Below are 20,778 nucleotides of genomic sequence, written 5' to 3'. Positions count from 1 at the left end.
CGCGCCTTTGCAGTGCCCCTCTCGTGTCTCGACGTCATGCGGATCTCTTTGCGCCACTCCCTCAGCCGTCTTTCATCTTCAACCTTTCGCCCCTTGCATATGCAGGTGCGTGTGTTCGCATACAGTCATATGTTTGCTTGTCTTCTTGGTTCAGCGCGTGGCGGTGGATTTCCCCCTCTCTCTTTTCACAGCACAGATTCAGGGAAACGAGAAAACGTCAAGCAACGACTATAAGCGAGCAGCAGCTCCGGCGGGCATTCAGTGTCGTTGGGCTTCTCCGTTTTGTTTTTGCGCTCCCTTGCGAGACATCGCGCACACCTCGATGCGTCGTGATGCTACGTGAGGCACCAACGTTGACATTCATTTTTTGTTGTTGCTTTTCGCTGCTTTCCTACCTCATGGGCTTGTGTATTGACGGGGCCTCTCTCCACCTGCTGTGTGTGCGAGTCGCCGACTACCAGTCGCCTCCCTCTTTACTCTCTACACCACACCACTGGTCTAGCACCGTACGAGGGTGGGCGTGAGGGGCTGTGCCTGGATGCACGTGCCCTAGTGCGGATGCTGGTCTCGTCTCTCTCTCTCGCTGCCGAATACATCTCCCCCATGTCTCCACTCACACTCGTCCTTTGGGTCGACGACGTTACTCTTCGCGTGGCTTCTACGCACTTCTTTGATCCCACCCCATTCCCCGCCTTTCACCTTTTTCATGGGTATGTGCGCATGCGAGTGTGCGTTGTTGCTGTCCTCCCCCCCTTCGTTTGCGTGTTGTGTCCTTCTCCATTAATGGGTTCCTCTGCGCGTTGTTGCTGTTACGCGCTTTCTTTTACACATCTTGCTTTTCGTTCTCTGTTTCATGTGTCCACCCACGGGTGTGTACGCGATGAGCGGGTATGAGTTGGCGTGGTATAGGAAGCGTACTGCGAACACTTTCGTGCCTTCGTTCCTCTCTCCCTCTGTTCCTACCGCCCGCGTGGACGCGCTTGGTTACACTGGAGCACAACAACAATTCCGCTATTCCGCTTCCTCGCTGTGGCTCTCCCGCACTCCGTCCCCCCTCACTCCATCCCATTCACTTGCGCGCACCCGCGTGGCTGCGTTTCAGCCCTGAGTTGAAGCGCATGCGTGAGTGGAGAACCACACTCGCTGCGAAGTACGATAGGATAATCGGAAAGCGCCTCTGTAGTCTCCGCGGTATCGTGCGAGGTGAGGAAGGGAGAGGAGCAGTGTGCCGCATAGCTTGTGCAAGGCCACGCAATCGGCTGTCAACGGCCGTGTGTTATTCGCCATGTCTTCTTTTCGTTTCTGTTTCACTTGCTGTTTGTGTATAATGGCTTTGTTGGGGGGAGGGGGGGATGCGCTACGCGCTCGGTGAGAAGACGCGGGAAATAGCAATGAGTTTCGCTGACACTCCGGCCGCAACGCGCTCCCCGTCGTCTTCCTAATTTTTTTCGGTCTCCTTCTCCCCCCTCCATCTTTTACTGGAAAAAAAAACAGCCACTCAGAGTAAAAAAAAAAAGAAGAAAAGAAGCAACGGAAGTCAGACACACAAACGTGTCCGCGGCGCGCGTCACGTACCTTGATGGCTGCGGCCCTTGCACTGCTCTTCGCCCCCTTCTCTCCCTCCCCTCCAGTAGGTTGGTGTGTGCTTGGCGGAATGTTGTAACGTGGCATGCCGTTTCCGTGCAACCGAAGAAAGGCGCTGCACTGGGGCACCATGAAGCACTTCACGTCACCTTCTCGAGAACAGAAGCGCAATCCAGGAGAATATAGCGTTGCTAAGCAACGTGGCGCTGCACACGACCGCCATCGTCGCTCACTCCCACCCCACCCCACCCCCGCTTTGCCTGTTGCCCATCCAGTGGCGACGTACCTTCCTCCTCGTTCCCCGACCCCCGCCTCTCTGACCCCTCTGTGCTCACTGCGCCACACCGCACACACACGGCGTACGCCTGACATCGTCCGATCAGGTCGTTATTGTTTTCCCACTGTAGCTCTCCGCACTCCCTACCTACACGCCGATCCGGAGCGGAAGGCGGGGGCCCGTCCGTAGCACGCCTCAGCAGCGGCGCACGCTTACTGGGAATAATAGGTGGAGAAAGCGCACGAGGTCACACTGTTGGACGTCAACCTGTCCTCAACCCTTTTTCGTGTCGTGATCACGCCTTCTAGAGCAGCACTTCACTCTCCTTTCAGCTCCACATGCAGCTGCAAAGCCTCAAGGCATTAAGCGAGGCAAGCAAGGACGAGCCGCACCATAGATGGTGTTGTCACGCAAATGATGCGTGGTATAATGCCGTCCACGCCGATGGCGAAGCCGACGTCTCTGACGCACAGATGCCTGACGTGGAGGCCGCGCTGGAGGGAATGCTCAGCGACGCGTCACCACTGTGTGCGGACATGCTGCAGTGCGTCCTGCGCCACGCCAACGTGACGCTCAATCCTAACGACGCAGAGTTCCCCGGCCCGATGTGCACGCCTCTCTGCAAGAAAGACACCGCTCGCCTGCGTCAGCATGGGTACACGGTCACGGAGAAGAGCGACGGTATTCGCGTAGTGGTGGTTTCCATGTGGGCGCCTCGTTTTCCCGCATGGGTGGCGGACAGTGCAGCCGACGCCGTCTCGGCATCGGTGAATCTCTCTCATCTCGCAAGCGTCTTGGCTTTGGAGCGCGCACGCCGTGCGCTGCGCCGGTATGCCGGTCAGGGCGAAGACGCCGCCTTTCGCGAGACCCTCTCCCTTGGAGGGCGGAGCTGCACACTCGAGCTGTTCTCCGCTCTCGAGCCGTGCGAGTCGGAGTGTTTTACGCTGAGAGTGGCGACTGCCGCGGATGACGCCTCGCCGTCCGCATTGGTGACGTTGCGCCGCCACCGGCGTGGACGTCATTTCGCCTACGCAGTGGACCGCTCGCTTGACGCCGCTTACCTCTTCATGGATGATCACACGACTCTCCAGTACCACACCTTTGTGCTGGATGCGGAGCTCATGTCGGTGCACCGGTCTGCGACTTCCTCGCCTGCCGTGCCTCGCTTGGTACTGGGGGCATTCGACCTCTTCGCTTACGCGGGAGCAGCCGACAATGTCTTGGTGAACATGGCAAAGCGCTCCATGGTGGAGCGATACGACGCGCTCAAGGCGGTGGTGCACACATGCGCGTTGCCCGTCACCACCGATGAATGCGGCTACGTATCCTGGTACGTCAAGGACATGTGGGCACTGGCTGACATTGGTGCCTGTCTGGCAAAGCTTCGCTACAGCGCCGAGTCACAGTGCTTCCTCTACGACGGTCCTCACGGCCCGACGGAAAACGATGGCCTCATCTTCACCCCAGACGAGTTCCCTGTGGTTGTGGGCTCCAGCAGCGTGCAGCTAAAGTGGAAATGGCAGCACCTTCTGTCCATCGACTGGCTTCTCCAGGCGTCTGACAAACAGCCGGACATGTACACCGTGTCTCTGTTTTTCGTCAAGAAGAACTACGGTCATCGCGAAGACGTGGCGGGACACTGGCGGTTGCGCAAGCCGATGCACATCCTGAACCCGCACGGCTTCGAAATGCCGGTGGACGCGGCCGTCGTAGCCGAGTGCGCCTACGATGAGGCAACGCAGCGGTGGTACATCCAGCGCCTAAGACCTGACAAACTCGGCGCCAATTCCATCATCACCGCCATCTCGGTGTACGAGAGTCTCGTGGAGAACATCTCCCTTCCCCACCTGCTCGAGCTACTGCAGGTGGACGCGGAGAAAGCGAAGGGGCAAGCCGACGCCCTCGAGTCTGCGGCCCGCGCACGCGTCGGTACCCTGTCCAAGGCACTCGAGACGGTCTCGAGCGCCCTGGACGCAGCCGAGGCCGAGAAGTGCGTTACGGCCAAGTTAGCGCTGCGCGCCATTCGCGAGAGTCGCGGAAACGCAGAGCTTTACCTCATCGCCTACACAAACAACACAAACAAGACAGTCATGTATCCGCTGCCCTTTCCTCTTCGCAAGATACGCGACTGCATCGGGCTCGGCTATCACCCCGGCATCCGCGACGACACACCCGTGCCGAGTCTCGAGGAGGTGCTTTACATTCAGCTCGCGAACGCTGGCGGGTGCTATGCGTGGTCGGACTACGTTGTCGACGCCTTCTACGACGGCGACAGTGGCTACTGGGAGATCATACACGCCGACCCCCGCGGGAACAACAAGGAAGCCATCTTCGACAACGTCATCGAGCACCTTGACTGGCTCCTGCGGCACCGCACGGCGCCGGAGGCGGCGACTCTATTGGAGCGGAAGAGGGACGCGCCGCTGGTGTTAAGCCGCCCGCCCAGCTCCGAAGCAACTCAGCAGACGAGCAGGCACTACGGCACTGTCGCGAAGGAGCTGGCGAATGAAGAGCGCAGTGACCTTCGCCGCTTCAACAACTGGGTGAAATCTGTGCTGCTCACTACAATGGCAGCGGCCATCCGGCGCACGCTCAAGCCACTGGCAAAGCTACATGTGTTGGATCTCTGCTGCGGTCGTGGTGGCGACCTGCTCAAGTGGCAGCACATCCGCCCTGCCTTTCTCTTCATGACGGACGCCTCGGTCGAGTGCGTTGCGGAGGCGGCCGCCCGCTACAGCACATCCGAGGGACAGAGCGTGAAGGTGGCCAACGGAAAGCAGAAGGGGTTCCCGGCGTTCTTTGCTGTGCACGACGCTTTCGACGCGGCCTCCGGACTGCGCGAGGACCTATTGAAGCGGGGGCCATTCCAGCTCACCTCGTGCCAGTTCTCGATGCACTACGGGTGTCGGTCGAAGGAGAGCATGCGGTACTTTGTCAAGGCCATCGCGGACTCGTTGGTGCCGCACGGCCGCTTTGTCGGCACCACCGTGAGCGATGTAGAGCTCCTTTACCGCGCCAAGGAACACGGCGCCGAATTTGGCAACGACGTGTACGGTGTGCGCTTCGGCGCTGAAGCGTTTGCGCAGCTGCAGTCCGCAAACTTCGAGCCTGCCGCGCTGTCTTTTGGGGTACCGTACACGGCGACGGTAGAGCGCAGTGTGAAGGACATGACGGAGTACGTGGTGCCGTGGGACGCCTTCGTAGCACTCTGCGCGGAGCACCAGCTCAAGCTCGTGCTTGAGGACAACTTCATCCACTATTATGGCCAGCACAAGGACACAGAGGCTGGCAAAGCGATGACGCTGGAGCAGCGCCGCAAACGCCACAACGACGGCGACGTCGTAGACTGCCCGCTCTCGCCCAGCGAGCAAGCCGCGGTGGGACTCTATCGGCTATTTGTCTTTGAAAAGACAAAGGCGAAACAGTGCAGCTTCGGAACGGCGGAGAGAAAACAAGGCAGATACTCTGACTGAAGCGGAAGAGGGGTTTTCTCGCTCTGCAGTGGCGCTGTCGTTGGGCCGGTGCGGTCTCTCGAGCACCTCTTCTCCGCTCCTCATCACGTGATCCGTCGAGGGGGGGGGCGGCGGCGAGGAGGCTGCTAAAGAAGAGAAGATGCACGTTTTGTCACAGATGCAACACGAACATTAAAAGTCAGTAATCGCTCGAAACTGCAGCGACTGGTAAACGCAGGGTGACGGCTGAGCGTGCGACTGGGTCTCTCTGTGTGTTACTCTCACCTTTTCTAATCAAGCCATCAACGCCAACCACACCGTCATTGTCTGGGTGGATGAGGCGGGCTGTACTGTCTCCGGCATGTGTTGATGCACAGTAATAGCATCCCGCCGCTACTCTCCCTCTGTCCCTCGCCACCTTCACCTCCTGTCTCCTCCTCCGCCCGCCTCTTTCCTGCGATGATGCTGTCGTGCACGACTGCCGTTTTCCTGTGGCCTCACACCTCTCCTCTCTTTCGTCCTTTCTTTTTTTTCCCATTCGCTCTTTGGCGCCTCCCCTCCCCGCCTCATCGAACGCGCAGGTGTGTATGCGTGCGTGTGCCTCTGTGTGTATGCGTGCTTACGTGAAGTGATCTTATTGGCCTCTTTTTTTATTGTTATTTTCTTTGCCCTGCCCTCCCCGTCTCGATTCATTCCCCGTTGTGTGTCTTTCCTAGAATTTAGTGGCACAATGTTCGGAGGAGGCATGGATGATATGCTGAACGCCATGCTCAACGGCGGCATGGGCAGCTTCGGCGGCGGTCGCGGCGGACGAGTACAGCGCAGTCGACGCGGTCGCGATGCGGCTTACGCCCTACCTGTCACCCTCGAAGACCTTTACAATGGCAAGATGGTGCAGATAGAACGCAAGCGTACGGTGATGTGCCCCGATTGCAAAGGTACCGGCTCCAAGAGAAGAAGCCTGCCACGGGGCGGCAATATGTGCCCAGTATGCCGTGGCAGCGGCTCGCGTGTGATGGTGAGACAGATGGGTATGATGGTGCAGCAGATGCAGGTGGTTTGCGACGCGTGCCAGGGCTCCGGCGAGCACATCGACCCACGCAACCGCTGCGGTCGCTGCTCGGGAAACAAAACAGTAGAGGTGGACGCCTCGGTGCAGGTGGTCGTGGAGAAGGGTATGGCGCACCGTCAGCGAATCACCTTTCCGCGGATGGCCGACGAAGAGCTGGGGGTGGAGCGCGCCGGCGACTTTGTCGTGGTGCTGCAGCAGGTGAAGCATGACGTCTTCACCCGCGACGACTGTGACTTGCACATGCAGCACCACCTCTCCCTTGCGGAGGCTCTCTGCGGCTTTCAGTTCAAGTTCACCCACCTTGACGGTCGCGAGCTGGTGGTGAGGCAAGCGCGTGGGACTATAACGAAGCCCGGCGATGTCAAGTGCGTCATCGGCGAGGGTATGCCGTTGCACAAGCAGGCCAACAGGTTTGGTAACCTCATCATTGAGTTCAACGTCAAGTACCCCGATCGCATCGAGGCAGGGCAACTGCAGCTGCTCCGCGAAGCGCTGCCGCCACCGAAGAGTGTCGACGTGGCTGCGGACAATGAGGCCGGCGATGTCTGCTACGTCACCCGAGAGGACTTGTCCGTCTTAGAGGAGGAGATCAAGAAGGACGAAGAGGCGGAGGAGGAGAATGAGGGTCCGCAGACCGGCTGCGCGGCGCAGTAGTCGGTGTCAACATGCTCGTCGGCCGTGCGGGGAGGTGTGGGAGTGATGGTGATGGTGAACGGGTGGTGCTGTACAGAGAGAGAAAAGGCAAAGGGCAGAGCGCGTACTCGGTGGCGCGCCTGCGCTTCTCTATCTGGGTGCGTGTGTGTGAAAGCTTGTATGCTATTCGGCAGGCAGTGGCCTGTCTCTCTTGCCTCGTTCGTCTCCAATGGATGCCGCCCTCTATCCATCCTCCCCCTCCCCCACTCCTCCTCTCGTACCCGCTGGGTACGGCTTGTCTGCTTACGTGATTTGCTCGTCTTTCTTTGGTATCTCTGTGGATGCGCGCTACTTCTCGTCTCCTTTGTGTGATTCGGCCACGGCGCGTTCGCTTCCGTGCCATTCGCCTCCGCCGCGCCCCCCCCCTTGGCATCCAACGTCCTTCCATGCGTGCCCGTGGGGGCACAAGGGGCTACAGAGCGCAAAAGCGTGGTGAAGATACGATAACTGTTTAATATCTAACTACTCGGCGCCCTTTTCTATTATTTTTGCCCCTGTGGCATACGATATGTATGCTTTTGGGGTGTCTTTGCGCGTGCATGTGTGCATGGGCACGCTGCGAATTGGTTTAAATGCTGTTGCACCTCTGCGGCTCTCTACGGCTCGCATCCACACTCGCGCTGTCTCCCTTGCTCTCTTGGACCTGGAGGGCGCGAGAGGTGGATGCACTGGTGCCTCATGGTATGCGTCACCCCACGCACATCACTTCTTAGGCTTTGTATTGTATCGGACCTCCGTTGTCAGCTTCGCCAATTCTTGTCTCTCGCCGTGTCGCGACCTCCCTGATGACGGTGGAGGGACACACACCTCCGTGCGTGGCATCAGTGCCCAGTACCTCACTTTCTGTTGTGAGATGCAAAGGAGCCCTCATATCTCTGCGACCTGCCGCGGCACTTCCGGTGGTGCCAGGGTCAGGTGTCTACGTCGTATGGAGGTCAGTGCGACGTACTACTAGTGTCGGCAGTCCAGGTCTGGATGAGGTTGCGTTCGAGAGACTCTCGACAGCGGACTCGTTTGCGCCATCCACATGAGTGGCAGAGTACCAGCTTGACTCGAAGGTATCTCGCCCGACCCTCACTCCCGCGACTGGTAGGGAGCCCGAGCCGCTCCTGGAGATGCACCACGTGGGGAGCGGCTGGGAGGCGACCTGCGAAGCAGGGGTGTGTAGCGCTCAAGGCGCAGGAGCCGTGCTCAGATGACCGATTCGGCGCATTTGGTGTAATGGGTTTGTTTGTGGCTGCTTGGCACCGCGCGATGGGGTCTGTGGGCTGCCCGGTAGCGTGGAGCTCGACGTATGTTCCAAGGCAAGATGGAGACGTTGAGAAGAAAAATTGTGTACCTCGTGTGCGTCCGCATCGGAGATCGGCAGCGCGCACCTCGATGAGCTCGTTCTAGTTGTCCAGCTGACTCACTTAGACGGGGTATCCTGTGTGGTGTCTGGACCTTCGCGCACGCCGCAGTCATGCCTCTCCACCGTTCGAAAAGTTCTGCATGACTGCGTAGGCAGCTCCCGTCGCTCGCACGCACACACACACATACACAAACATATTGGGCGTGCAGGGGGTCGGCACACCACCACAAAAGAAGAAACACACGCATATCCGCAGCGTCATTTCACTGCAACACAAGTCCCAGGGAGTGAGGGGGTCGGGAGCATGTTAACCGCATTTAGCGAGGAGACTGCTGCTATGAAAAAGGGTATCGAGGAAGGCGATTCGAGCAAACGCAGCGCCCCTTCGCCGGCACCCCTTGCCTCGAATATGCGCCGCCGCTGCCATGTCTACTGAGCTTGCCTGCTCACGCCCGGCCAACGCAGCCACGCACGCATGCATGCACGGCTTGCTCTTCCCTTTCTTCTACCGCCGCCGCCATCGCCTCACTCTTCACGTCCCCCATTCCTTTCCGCGTCTAATCTTGGCTTGTGTGGCACTTGTGACGTGCTCTTTTCGCAGGGCCATTGTTCGCTGGCGTGCACACCGGCAAGGGGGACCGAAACACCTGGCCAGCTGTCGCGCGTGCTTCGCATGCGTGTTACGTGCGCGACTGCGTCCTCTGCCCCGTCTTTGCCCTTGTTTTTTTTGTTTTCTCTTGACTGCTCTGCCACGGTACTCCGCGACTCCCTGCGCCTAGTGCCGCAGCGCAGGCTCATGAGCAAACACATGATTTCTGTGGGCTCACGGTGGGTGCACCACGAGGTGACCCAGGCACTGCGGCAGCGCCGCGGCGTGCGTGTGGAGGTGAACGAGGAGCTGCAGCACTGCGACTTTGCCAGTGGGGCATCGTCGGTGTTGTACTGTGACGCGCACAGCGCGGAAATACAGCGCGATCAAGCATCGCTGGTGCTCCGCTTGCAGGAGGCGCGCCAGCGATGTGGGACGCAGCCAGTGATTCTCATGGTTCGCATGGATAGTGGTGTCGAAGTCTCACTCGAGAGACTCTCGTGGCTGAATCTGGAGTGCGGAGTGGCGCAGCAGTGCGGACTCATCCTTGTGTGGTCGCTCGATGATGCAGTGCAATACCTGGCAAGTCTCGCAGCGTCCTCGGTGACGTCCCTAGAGTTCACAGGGGCGGCGCGTCCACATGTTGGGGACGCGCCACTGGCGGTGCTCGTCGATGCCCTCACACAAACGCCGCAGGTGGTCACGCGCAACGACGTCGTGCGCATCGCCAATCGAAAGACCAGCATAGCCGATGCGCTGATGAGTGAGGCGTCGGAGTGGGAGGGCATCGCAGGGCTGGGAAGCAAGAAAGCGGCTCGTTTGCAGCACCTCTTTCGCACACCATTTCTCTCCTCACAGCAACGCATCGACTCCTTTGTACCGGCTTCCGGCGAGAGCAGTTTCTCCACCGCTTCTAAAGCCGCAGATTCCCATCTCCCGCAGCCCACAGGGGAGTCCATAGTGCGGCTGACAGAGGCCCTTAGCGTCGACACGACCGTAGCCACCGAAGGAAGACGTCGCATGATGAGCGCACTGCAACGGCGGCTTGACAAGGAAGACGAGGAAGGCGGCGAATGAGGCAACATCGGCAATCAGCGTGCGCGCACCCGACGCGGTCGGCGACGCATCCGTACTACTCCGTGTTAAAGACTGCTATTGTAGTTCTTTTCTTCCTGCTCGTAGCTTCCGGTATGCCGTCGGGTGGAGACGGAGTACATCACACGTCTATCACGTGCACCGTCGGAGCTGCTGTGTGTGTGTATCTGTGTGTGAGCCACCCCCCCCCTCTCTCCCCTACTTCTCCCCCTCTGTCTTTTGAGAGGGGCTGATAGACACGCATCACCACCACACAAACACAGGCAAACGTCTTACCCTTTTCTGTTCTGCCTCCTCTTCCTCTCGCACGCCCTGCACTTGGGCCCCGTATGAAGTGGAGCTCTTGTCAACACGAAGCGTCTGTCAACGTCACGGACAGCTTTGGCCATGTGCACCCACACGTGTGACTCCTTGTGCCCACGAGCGCCGCCCGCTCGCCATCTGTATTTGCGAGCCTTTTGTTTCTTATGCCGCACCTCTTCACACTGGCCTACCTCTTTTTTTTTCCTTTCGTCCGCAGAGTGAGCGCACAGCATCACTCCCTTCGCACTCACCGTAACTGAAAAACACGCGCACGCGCAAAGCCGCTTGACCACACCACATTGCACCCCTACCCTCCACTCGATCGACGTATTTCGAGTTTGACGGGGGTCGGAGCAGTGACGTTTTCCAAGCGCGGGTGCCCTCCCGCCTGTGCTCTGCTCTTCACGACAGAGAAAGCGAAAGGAGGGCAAACGCGCGCGCCAGGGCACGCGTTGGTTGATCGTGTTGTTTTCTCTTTCTTTCGGGGGGTGTGAAGCTATTGAGGTGCGCCAGTGGCGGCGGCGGTTGCCGAGTTTTGTTTCCCTCCCTCCCTCTGCGCGTCAGTTTTCCGCTCCTCGGCCGCTGTCCTTTTGTTTTCTACCATGGCGGATGCCAGCGTCGAGAATGAGCGCAGCGTTCGCGTCGCGGATGAGCTGCGGCGGGAAGTGTACGAGTGCCCCAGCTGCTTGGAGGGGGTGAAGCTGCAGCAACCCATTTGGTCATGTAAAGAGTGCTTTCAAATCTACCACTTCGCCTGCATTCGGCGATGGGCACAGGTGGACCGCGACACCGTCGTCTTCTCGTGTCCGCAGTGCCGCCACATGCAACCGAAGCCGCTGACGGATCTGTGCTTCTGTGGGAAGGTGTCGAAGCCGAAGTACGACCCGCTCGTGACGCCCCACTCTTGCGGGCGCCTCTGCGGACTTGTGAGGCCGTTTTGCACGCACAGGTGCCCTGCGCAGTGCCATCCTGGCCCTTGCCCGCGATGCCAGCTGCTGGTGGGGCCCCAGCGGTGTCCGTGCGGGGCAACGACCTACACCTATCCGTGCGGGCAGCCCGACCCGGAGACGACGTGCGGCAATCCGTGTAGGCGTCCTCTGGCGTGTGGGACGCATACGTGCCCGCTGTCCTGCCACACCGGGCCGTGTCCGCCTTGCTCGGAGTCGACGACGCTCATCTGCTACTGCGGCCAAACCACGAAGCGGCATCCCTGCACAAAGGAGGCATCGTTTGCGTGTGGAAGCGTGTGCGGTAAGTCACTGCGATGTGGTAAGCACACGTGCACGCTACTGTGTCACAGCGGCGAGTGCCCACCGTGCCCGGCGGACCCTGCCAGCGTTCACACCTGCCCCTGTGGTGCGTCAGAGCTGCAAACCGTGCGGTACGCATGCACCGATCCTATTCCGCAGTGCGGCCGCATATGCGACAAGCCGCTCTCCTGTGGGCAGCACCGGTGCCAGCTGAAGTGCCACGCAGGCGCCTGCCCACCGTGCGAGGTACGCGTGGACGTGTCGTGTCGTTGCCGAAAGGTTCGCAAGCGGCTGTCATGTGCAGAGTCGCAGAACTTCACCTGCACGTATGAGTGCGGCACGAAGCTGTCGTGCGGACGACACAAGTGCAAGGTGGTCTGCTGCCAAGACCGCAACAAAACTCAAACAAATTCGCACATGTGCTTTCAGGTGTGTGGCCGTCCGCTTCCGTGCGGGCACGCGTGCGAGGACCTCTGCCACGCCTCCACGCAGTGCCCGTCGTGCGTGCACGTCGTGACCGAAACGCTCACGTGCTACTGCGGCGCGGAGGTGCTACGGCCACCGCAGCAGTGCGGCACACAACCGCCCGTATGCAAGCGAGCCTGCCGCATCCCACGTCCGTGCGGCCACCCGGTGAGCCACAACTGCCACTTTGGGCCGTGTCCCCCTTGCGGGGCACTCGTCAAACGCCGGTGTCCGAGGCACAACACGTTGATGACGCTGCCGTGTGGCGTTACGGATCTGGCGTGCGAGGAAGAGTGCGGGATGGAGATGCCCTGCGGGCACTTCTGCGACCGCGTGTGTCACAGTGGACCGTGCGTCGAGGAGGCGAATCCGTGCCATCAGCAGTGCGATCGGCTGCATGAGGAGTGCGGGCACCGCTGCGCCAAGCCGTGTCACGGCGCCACGCCGTGCCCGCCGTGCTCGGTGTACCTGCGGTGCACGTGCAACTGCGGTCGCGTGACGCGCAGTCTTCCGTGCGCCAAGGTTGGCAAGCGGAAGGCAGAGGGGCCCAACAAGTTTGCGGTGGTTGTCCCATGCGACAACGACTGCCTCTTTACTCGCCGCCTCGACGTGCTCACGTCGCTTAGCAAGACAAAGAACGAGAAGTTTCTGTATTCCCTCATGCTGTGGGACGCCGCGCAGCAGGACGCATGCGCGGTGCAGCGGGCGGAGCGCCATCTGATAAACTTCGTCGAAGGAAAAGAGTCGGTTGTCTCGCTTCCGCCGACCAACTCCGCGACGCGTGCGCTTGTGCACGCACTCGCCAAGTACTTTCACGTGCATTCCGAAGGCGTTGACAACGAGCCGAACCGCTCGTGTCTGCTGACCAAAACAGGCGCCACCGCTGCACCGCCTGTGCTCCTCAGTGACGCTGTGCGGGACGCGCAGATGGACCCGCTGCAGTTCCTGATGCAACGTGCGAAGCCGTCGCTCAAAGAGAAGCTGTGCCTCGTCGTGACTGGCCACCACCTGACCGAAGTCATGCTGGCGTCGCTGTTGAGCGATTTGGCCGGTCGATTTGTCATCGCCCCACCAGAGGTTGGCAAAGACGGTGCACAGTCGTTTCTCATTGCCTTCACAACGCACAAGCGCGCGGAAGAGGCGGTAAAGAAGCTGGAGGCAAGCAACACTCAGCGCACCTTCACCGTCGCCCGCGCCACCGCGTAGGACACTCCGCTTGTACGCTCTTGAGAGCGAAGGAGAAGATGGCAGGGACGGGTGCGAAGACGCCAAGCGCGCACGCACCAACAAATGCGTGAATGCGCGAATGGCTTCCACGGAATTCTAGTATGTACGGTATTGTTTGGCCATAGTTTTTTTTTACTTTTTAATGTGTGGTTGTATATGTGCGGGCGGTTGCTTTTGCTTTCTTCTCTTTGGTGTGCTCGCATGCTTGCCTAACCTTAACGGCTGGTGAAAGCGTGTAGATGATCGACTAAGCGTCTTGGCGCTTTCTCTCTTTTTGTTTTCTCATGTGTCGGCGATGAAGAAGGTGATGGTCGTGGTGGCAGTGTGCGCTCAATGTTGATGTGAGGTGATGGTGAAGTGCGGGAACGAGGTCGAGTCTGTGGTGCTATAGTCGCTGTGCTGTTCATGGTGTGCGATGTTTTCTTTACATTCCCTTCTTCCCTGTCGTCTGCCGTACTTACCTTCTCTCCTTGCCGCTATAGCCCCCCCCTCTCGCCGCGCTCTTCTTCCCTCACCCCTCCCCACTGTGTCTGCGGTGGCGATGTTGTTTGTTCGCCACTGCCCTTTCCTTCGAGCATCTTTGCGCTTCCTTTTCGTTTTTGTTTGCCCCTTTTTTGTTTTCCTCACCACTTCGTCGCCTATTGTCTGTTGCCTCTCCGCGGTGTTGTAGGAGTTAGTGTAGGGAGGTCACGACCTCGTCTGGCCACGGGACACCGTGCTGCCAGTAACTCTCGCTGGAGATGTACAGCGGAGCAATCCTTGGCAAATACACGGCAAAGGAGAAAGGAAAGTCCCCTGTTCCCCGCCACATCCAGTCGCGCACGCGACTACCAATCGCGTACGTCAAGCGCTGCGGTATCGGTGATGTAGCGTCAGCGTGTTCCTCGGCGGCGATGTCAGTTGCGTGCCGCATTTTTCCTCTCGCACCGGAGTGCAATCGAGCAGCCACGCAAATCTCTCTCTCTTTGTACGTGTACGGTGGTGTATTTCTCGGCGGCCTGAAACTTACGTCCTCCGACGCCTTTTCCTCGTCGATCAACATGCTTTCACTTCTGTGGGTGCGTGTGTGGCGGAAGTCCCGTCCCCGCAGCCGACCCCGGGTGTATGGTGTGTAATTCTCTCATTCTTTGATGACATATGACGTCGCCGGCAGAGGCGCAGGTAAACAGTGCTCCCTCTCGACATCCACACACGGGCACTCCCTCCCAGCAGATGCTCTCGACGCCGGCAGGGCATCCCTTATCCCAACCAGACACATCACAGGCAGCGCCTGAAGCGCCCGTGTGGCGGCCCACGACGGTGCCGTGGAAGCCGGTAGACACACAGCAGAGCGCATGCTCAGCCTCACCCGCATCAACGGACGATGCAGTCGCCGCACACTCGCCGCAGCGGGAGCGCGACGCCTCGGTGGGTAACCCCAACGATGAAAGCGGGCGCGTTGTCTGGCAAGCGTTTGGACTCCCCAGGTGGATGGGACCGCCGGTGCTCACCTCCACGGCCGCCTCGCAAGAAGAAGGCGACAGCCCAACAGCGACAGTGCCAAGCATGGAGGAGCGTTGGAGCACGTTTCAGCTCCTCGCACAGGCAAGTGAGGCAGCGTTCCGCAGCATGAGCGAGGCCGCCGCACGCCAGCGCACCGACGCCGCCGCACATCAGAAAGAAATTGCCGCCTACCAGGAGAGTCAGCGTGTGCTTTCGCTGCAGCAGCAGCAACGGCTCGACAGCCTGACGCGCGAGTGTGCGCAGCTGCGGCAAACCGAAGCCGGCATGAAAGAGGTTGTTGCACACCAAGTAGAACGCCTTGTTGCCTTGGAGAACGAGCTTCAGACGACGCGCGTGCAACTATCGGAGATCAGGCTCGCTCATGCGCAGTGCGTCGAGGAGCGCAACAAACTCCAGCAGGCCTGCAAGATGCACGAGGTTCACACTAACGAACTGCAGGCGTCCCTACGGTTTGCGGACGAAGTGGTGCGCTCGATGCGGCAGACGGTGGCAGCGTGCGAGCAAGAGAAGAACGAGGCCCTCATGCAGCAATACAGCAAATTCGAGTCCTACCGCAACGACCTCATCACCGCCTACGACAAGCGCGCTGCGGAGGCGCGAGACGAGTTCGCCCATCGCGTGGAGTCTCTTCAAGCTGGCATGCTGGAGACTGTCGCGAAGCGTGAGGAGCAGCTCAAAGCGAGTTGGGAAGAAACGGCGACGAGGATGCGCCACGAGTACGACGAGCTCGTCAGACTAGGTCACCAGCGTAGGGCTGCGATGGACACGGAACTGCGAGAGCGGAAGGAGCAGCTTGAGCGTGACAAGGAATTCATGCGAGTACAACAGCGCGAGGAGGCGGACATGATGGAGCAGCGCTTTCGTGCACGCGAGGAGACGCTGCTCGATGACATCGCTCGCCGCGAGCGCGAGCTGCGTGAGCGAGAAGCAGCCCTGCGCGCCGCTCAGGCGCAACAGGAAGTGGATGTGCAGAGGCGGCTACAAGTCAGAGAGGCAGAGCTGCGTGCGGCTCACGACGCCGCGCTGAAGCGCATGGCAGACCAAGCAGCCGCAGAGCGGGAGAAGCTGTCCGAGAACTTCATGGAGCGACTTCAGCAGCTGTCAAATGCACACATGCAGCAGGAGCGGGAGCTGGAGCGAATGCACCGTGAGAAAGAGCGCGAGATGGCACAGCGCTATCGGCTGAGTGGGATCGACGGCGGTGATCGTGGCGAGGTCCGCGACCGCAGAGCGACCGAGTATGCCTTGGCCAGCCCCAGCATGGCGAAGGAGGCGCTCTTGAAGAAGTTTGAAACGGTCGAGCAACGCCAGCGAGAACGCTCTGACAAACTGCGCTCTGCGTTCTCGGCTCCAGAGAGCGAGCAACAACCTCCGCTATGAGGGCACGCACTGCGTCAGAGAGCCGGGCGCCTCGCTCTTCGAAGACAGGCGTGGTTGTGGGTGTTGTACTTTTTTCTTTTCCGGTGTCCGTTCTTGCTGAGAATCACCGTGTGGTTGTGTCTCCACGTCCTGTAGTGCGGCGTCGCTCAGAGTCCCGTACTTGCGTCGGTTCACTCATATGTTCGCCCCCACCCCCTCCTTTTGTCATGCAACGCATTTGTCTTGCGCGCACATGGCAAATGAAGGCAAAAGCGCACCGTCTGATAGCTGCGTGCTATCGCCCAGCTTGGGATCTTCGCAGCAGCGGCGCCATGGCACGTTTTTTTTTCCTGGCGGCCCACACGCTGGCGGACGGAGATGCTACGGTGCATTTGCCCTTCGCTGCCGTTGGAGTGCGCCTCTGCAGTAGAGACACCTCGCACGCGTCCGCTTCCCACTGCTCTCCTTGTCGTCGGGGTTGATCCCGTCATCGTGTTTGTTGCTCAGGAAGGGAGGGTGGGTGGACACTCCCTTCGCGACGCTCTTGTGACGCTCCCATTCTCCCATTCTTTTTCCAATTCTCGTGCGCACGCAAACTTCCGTTCTGCTGGCGGGAAGAGCGAATGTGGAAGCAGGCCAGTGCTCGCCTCAACATCGTGGTGGCGCCATGCGTGGAGTATCAGTACGTAGGGGCGAAGGGCTGCCACGGGCTGGTGTGTAAAGCGGCAGACACCGTCAGAGACGGCGAGGTGCTGGCGCTGGTGCCGTACCTGGCGTGTATCTCACCTATCACGGCCCTCGCATCGCCATGGGGTCAGCAGCTCGCAGCTGCCCTACGCACCTATACAGTGGAAGAAAATAGTGTGAGGGTGTCGTACTCGAAGGAGGCGGCGCTAACGACGGTGTTCACGGCCCTCGCCATGCAGCCGCGCAGCCCGCTCGAGGGGTACCTGCGCCAGATGCGACTCGACGAAGGGGACGGTACCTCCCTCGCGGTTGCCTTGGGGCCGGAGCTGACAGCGCACATGACGAAAATTGACGCCTTGAACAGCTTGGTGGTCGCGCAGATGCACGAGGACCTGAGCCGCTGGCATATCCGCGTGCCCATGGCTGACCTAGTGCGAGCCCATCGAGCGTGCGCCAGCCGCTGCGTTGATGTTCCCGACAGTGAGGAGGTCTTTGGCGGGCCATCCTTGGTGCCGGTTGTGGACCTTATCAACCATGGCATCACCGAGCCCAACGTGACGGTGTACATGGAATCGACGAACCGTCTGGGTCCCTTGCTGCGGCGCCATAGTCGCCTGAACATAATGGACAACCTCGTGAAGGCCGGCGCCTTTTGCGTCGTGATGCGTGCAACGAGGGACGTGATGGGAGGCACCGAGTTCACGTACCCCTACATCGACCCCACCGAAGACCCGACCTTGTACGCCAGCAAGCTGTACTGGGCATCCCGCTTCCGATTTGTTCCCCCCGATGCGGCGTAGCTGCGGCGCGGAGAAACGCGGCAAGAGGAGGGGGCGGGTTTCTGCTGAGGAGTGTGTACAGGGCGAGCGCATGCGCGTCGTCTTTTTCTTTCGCTTCTCTTCACAGATCTCTGCATTTGTCCGCCACCGTTGAACCTACCTACCCCCCCCCAATCCGTGTTGTCCTTGGCCCCTCTTTCACGCGCAAGCACATCAACCAGGGCAAGATAAAACGATAAGAGAAGCAAAGGCGTGTCACTTCTCCTCCGCACTGTACGCTGTGGTCTTGCCATCACACACGACAACACCACTTAAGGAATTGCCTCACTGCTTGCTAAGTGGACGAAAGGCTTCGTCGTGCGACTGACGCACTCACACGCGCACGCTTCCGTACACAGCTCTTGTCTATCGTACTCGTCTCTCCCCTTCTTCGATTTCCTCCGCTGCCCTCTTCATCGCTCTCTCTATTCCTTCCCGCGCGATGCGCTCACGTGTCGGCGCACGCACTGTGCCAGTGCCTCATAATGTCTCACGAGTCGCCTGTTGCGGTGCTATGGGGAAAGTTGCTAGAGGCAGCGGCGGCGGTGGCTCCGCCATCGGCGTCGGTTTCTCGCGGCCACCGACATCGATGTCGCGCGCGACGGCAACAGCGCAGTTCACCGCATTTCTCCGCGTACGCGTCAAAGCAGTGCCCGGGGCACTTCTGGTGTGCAGTCCCGTGCCGCCCAGAGCGGGCAGCGGTCAAAAAACGACAGAAGAAGGTAACCTTCTCGCCCATTGTGTCGGTGGTGGAGTTCACCGTTGTACCCGTTCGCTAGCACGTGTGGGTGAAGGTCGAGCACGTGCATTTTGGTAAAAAAAAATGAAGAGAAAGAGAAGAGGCGCTAGTGTCCATCCACGGTGTGCGCATCGTCGCACGCGCACCCCTCACGTTCCTCTCCTCGGGTTTGAAGCACAACGGCGGGAGGAAGGCGGTGCACAAAGAAAACGGATTCCATCCCATCAGCCACTCGTGCTGGCAGACAATGCATCAGGCGTATTTTTGATTGCGTCCATGATGGTGCCCACTCACCCCTCTTACCTTCCCTCCCCGTCTTCCTCCCTCTTCCACCTTATTCTTCTCCCTCTCCGACATCCGTTCGCGCTGCGTCGGGGCAGTTTATCAGACCGAAGACTGCGAAAATGGTCGCCGAGAGCAAGGCTGCGAACCCCATGCGGGAGATCGTCGTGAAGAAGCTCTGCATCAACATCTGCGTCGGTGAGAGCGGTGATCGCCTGACGCGTGCCTCGAAGGTGCTCGAGCAGCTGTGCGAGCAGACCCCGGTGCTCTCCCGTGCTCGCCTGACCGTGCGCACGTTCGGCATCCGTCGTAACGAGAAGATCGCCGTGCACTGCACCGTCCGCGGCAAGAAGGCCGAGGAGCTGCTAGAGAAGGGCCTCAAGGTGAAGGAGTTTGAGCTGAAGAGCTACAACTTCTCCGACACCGGCTCCTTCGGCTTCGGCATCGACGAGCACATTGATCTCGGCATCAAGTACGACCCCTCCACCGGTATCTACGGCATGGACTTCTACGTCGTCCTCGGTCGCCGTGGCGAGCGAGTGGCGCACCGCAAGCGCAAGTGCAGCCGCGTCGGCCACTCCCACCACGTCACCAAGGAGGAGGCGATGAAGTGGTTCGAGAAAGTCCACGACGGTATCATCTTCCAGGCCAAAAAGAAGAAGAAGATGATCCGCCGCCGCCGCCGCTAAACCTGTGCGCCGCTCCCTCATTTCCGGCGGCTCGCACGCGCTCGCATACTTTGCCACACAGACGTCCTCGTGTCTACTGAACAACTAACGGATTTCCATGTCATTTCTCGTTTATCATCTTCAAACACAAGAGCACAACTGCAACGTCAGCAGTGAACGCCCGACACAATCGGAGAGCGTGGTCACGCCCCTTCTGACTTGCGCCATGAAAAACGATGTGAGGCAGCGGCGCGTCCTCTCCTCCGCCAGCTTCAAAGCGCTCGTGCGGTTTCGCGTGCTTTGCTCGGTGTTCCTCTCCCGCTCGCTGACTTGCCCCACGCGCGTATCTGCGCGCCGGTACCCCTCTGCGCAGCTCGGCTCGCCTGCAGGCGCGCGCTCTCGACACCCCCCTCGTCTCTGTAACTCTGTCTCTTCCTCCCAGCCCCACCCTTCTTTTTTCCTGCTTTTCCGTTTGTTTGTACGGCGCAGTGCCGCGACCAGCCCGTTTTGGCTCTTTCTCCGCGTTGCCAGCACCAGGGGGTTGGGGTCACCGTGCGCGTTGCTCCTCCGCTCTCTCTATTTCCATCTCCTTGCTTTGTTTTGCGATCTCGCCGACGGACGCTGTCAAACCCTCATAGGTTGCTTTTCTCCCTTTCTCGCGGAACGCCGGCGTGTCAAGACGAGGCCATGAGCAGTACAGAACCCCCTGCTGTACCCGTGAAGGTCGTCGTCGACTGCAAGGAGGTTGGCGTCACCATCGATTTGCATAGCCCACCAACGGCGTCGAACTTCCTCGCGTACAACCGCGTTTGCTCAACGCTGGACAGCGACTACCTCATGCAGCCCATCAACGAAGCGCAGTACGACAGCGAGACGCAGGCGTGCGTCGACCGCCTCTCCAACGGGCCGACGTCGTTCTATGATCACTACGTCCGCAAGCCGACGCGTAAACGCGGTCTGGCCGTTGGGTGCGAGAGCCCCATGGAGCACATAGGCGTGAGCGACGACTTTTTGATGCCACCGACCCAACGCGACTTGCCCGCCGCATGTGTGAAAGGTGGCATTTTTAGTGATCCGTTGACGCGCAGACTTGCGACTGGACGAATGCCGTCGCGTAACTGATGAGATCTCACTCACATGCTCTCGCGATTAGAGCTGCGTGTTCGTGATCATCTTCCCCTGTATTCACGCACCGCCCAAACAGGGCACACAGCCAACAACAAAAAACGTTTTCCTCATACAGGGTTTGCAACTGGAGTGTCTCTGCCTGCACGACCGCATGCCGACCACTAAGCAAACATGCACCCGCGGAGTGCCTAGCTGGCACCGCCGCAGCGGCGCACATGGCCACACCGACGCACACC

The 20,778-nt window shown here is 59.8% G+C and overlaps 8 protein-coding genes across 8 annotated transcripts; all 8 read left to right on the top strand.

Annotated features, from left to right (window-relative positions):
• Positions 1-2,199: 2,199 nt before the first annotated feature.
• Positions 2,200-5,334, top strand: LDBPK_220011 (methyltransferase, putative; the record flags this gene model as incomplete). The annotated part of the gene is made up of 1 exon (XM_003860700.1): positions 2,200-5,334. One exon carries the CDS (start codon positions 2,200-2,202, stop codon positions 5,332-5,334), a length of 3,135 nt encoding a protein of 1,044 aa, XP_003860748.1.
• Positions 5,335-6,043: 709 nt separating this feature from the next.
• LDBPK_220009 (heat shock protein DNAJ, putative) lies at positions 6,044-7,039 on the top strand (the record flags this gene model as incomplete). The annotated part of the gene is made up of 1 exon (XM_003860699.1): positions 6,044-7,039. One exon carries the CDS (start codon positions 6,044-6,046, stop codon positions 7,037-7,039), a length of 996 nt encoding a protein of 331 aa, XP_003860747.1.
• A 1,865-nt stretch (positions 7,040-8,904) lies between these two features.
• On the top strand, positions 8,905-10,095 carry LDBPK_220008 (hypothetical protein, conserved; the record flags this gene model as incomplete). Its single annotated transcript, XM_003860698.1, has 1 exon — positions 8,905-10,095. The coding sequence occupies one exon, from the start codon at positions 8,905-8,907 to the stop codon at positions 10,093-10,095; it is 1,191 nt and encodes a 396-aa protein (XP_003860746.1).
• A 923-nt stretch (positions 10,096-11,018) lies between these two features.
• LDBPK_220007 (transcription factor-like protein) lies at positions 11,019-13,337 on the top strand (the record flags this gene model as incomplete). The annotated part of the gene is made up of 1 exon (XM_003860697.1): positions 11,019-13,337. One exon carries the CDS (start codon positions 11,019-11,021, stop codon positions 13,335-13,337), a length of 2,319 nt encoding a protein of 772 aa, XP_003860745.1.
• Positions 13,338-14,495: 1,158 nt separating this feature from the next.
• On the top strand, positions 14,496-16,241 carry LDBPK_220006 (hypothetical protein, conserved; the record flags this gene model as incomplete). The annotated part of the gene is made up of 1 exon (XM_003860696.1): positions 14,496-16,241. The coding sequence occupies one exon, from the start codon at positions 14,496-14,498 to the stop codon at positions 16,239-16,241; it is 1,746 nt and encodes a 581-aa protein (XP_003860744.1).
• Positions 16,242-16,843: 602 nt separating this feature from the next.
• Positions 16,844-17,707, top strand: LDBPK_220005 (hypothetical protein, conserved; the record flags this gene model as incomplete). Its single annotated transcript, XM_003860695.1, has 1 exon — positions 16,844-17,707. One exon carries the CDS (start codon positions 16,844-16,846, stop codon positions 17,705-17,707), a length of 864 nt encoding a protein of 287 aa, XP_003860743.1.
• Positions 17,708-18,868: 1,161 nt separating this feature from the next.
• On the top strand, positions 18,869-19,435 carry LDBPK_220004 (60S ribosomal protein L11 (L5, L16); the record flags this gene model as incomplete). The annotated part of the gene is made up of 1 exon (XM_003860694.1): positions 18,869-19,435. The coding sequence occupies one exon, from the start codon at positions 18,869-18,871 to the stop codon at positions 19,433-19,435; it is 567 nt and encodes a 188-aa protein (XP_003860742.1).
• A 666-nt stretch (positions 19,436-20,101) lies between these two features.
• Positions 20,102-20,536, top strand: LDBPK_220003 (hypothetical protein, unknown function; the record flags this gene model as incomplete). The annotated part of the gene is made up of 1 exon (XM_003860693.1): positions 20,102-20,536. One exon carries the CDS (start codon positions 20,102-20,104, stop codon positions 20,534-20,536), a length of 435 nt encoding a protein of 144 aa, XP_003860741.1.
• Positions 20,537-20,778: the final 242 nt, after the last annotated feature.

Source organism: Leishmania donovani, chromosome 22, assembly GCF_000227135.1.
Source record: "Leishmania donovani BPK282A1 complete genome, chromosome 22".
Classification (NCBI taxonomy): domain Eukaryota; phylum Euglenozoa; class Kinetoplastea; order Trypanosomatida; family Trypanosomatidae; genus Leishmania; species Leishmania donovani.
The sequence above is the reverse complement of the archived record's forward strand: the minus strand, read 5'-3'. Positions and strand labels throughout refer to the sequence as shown.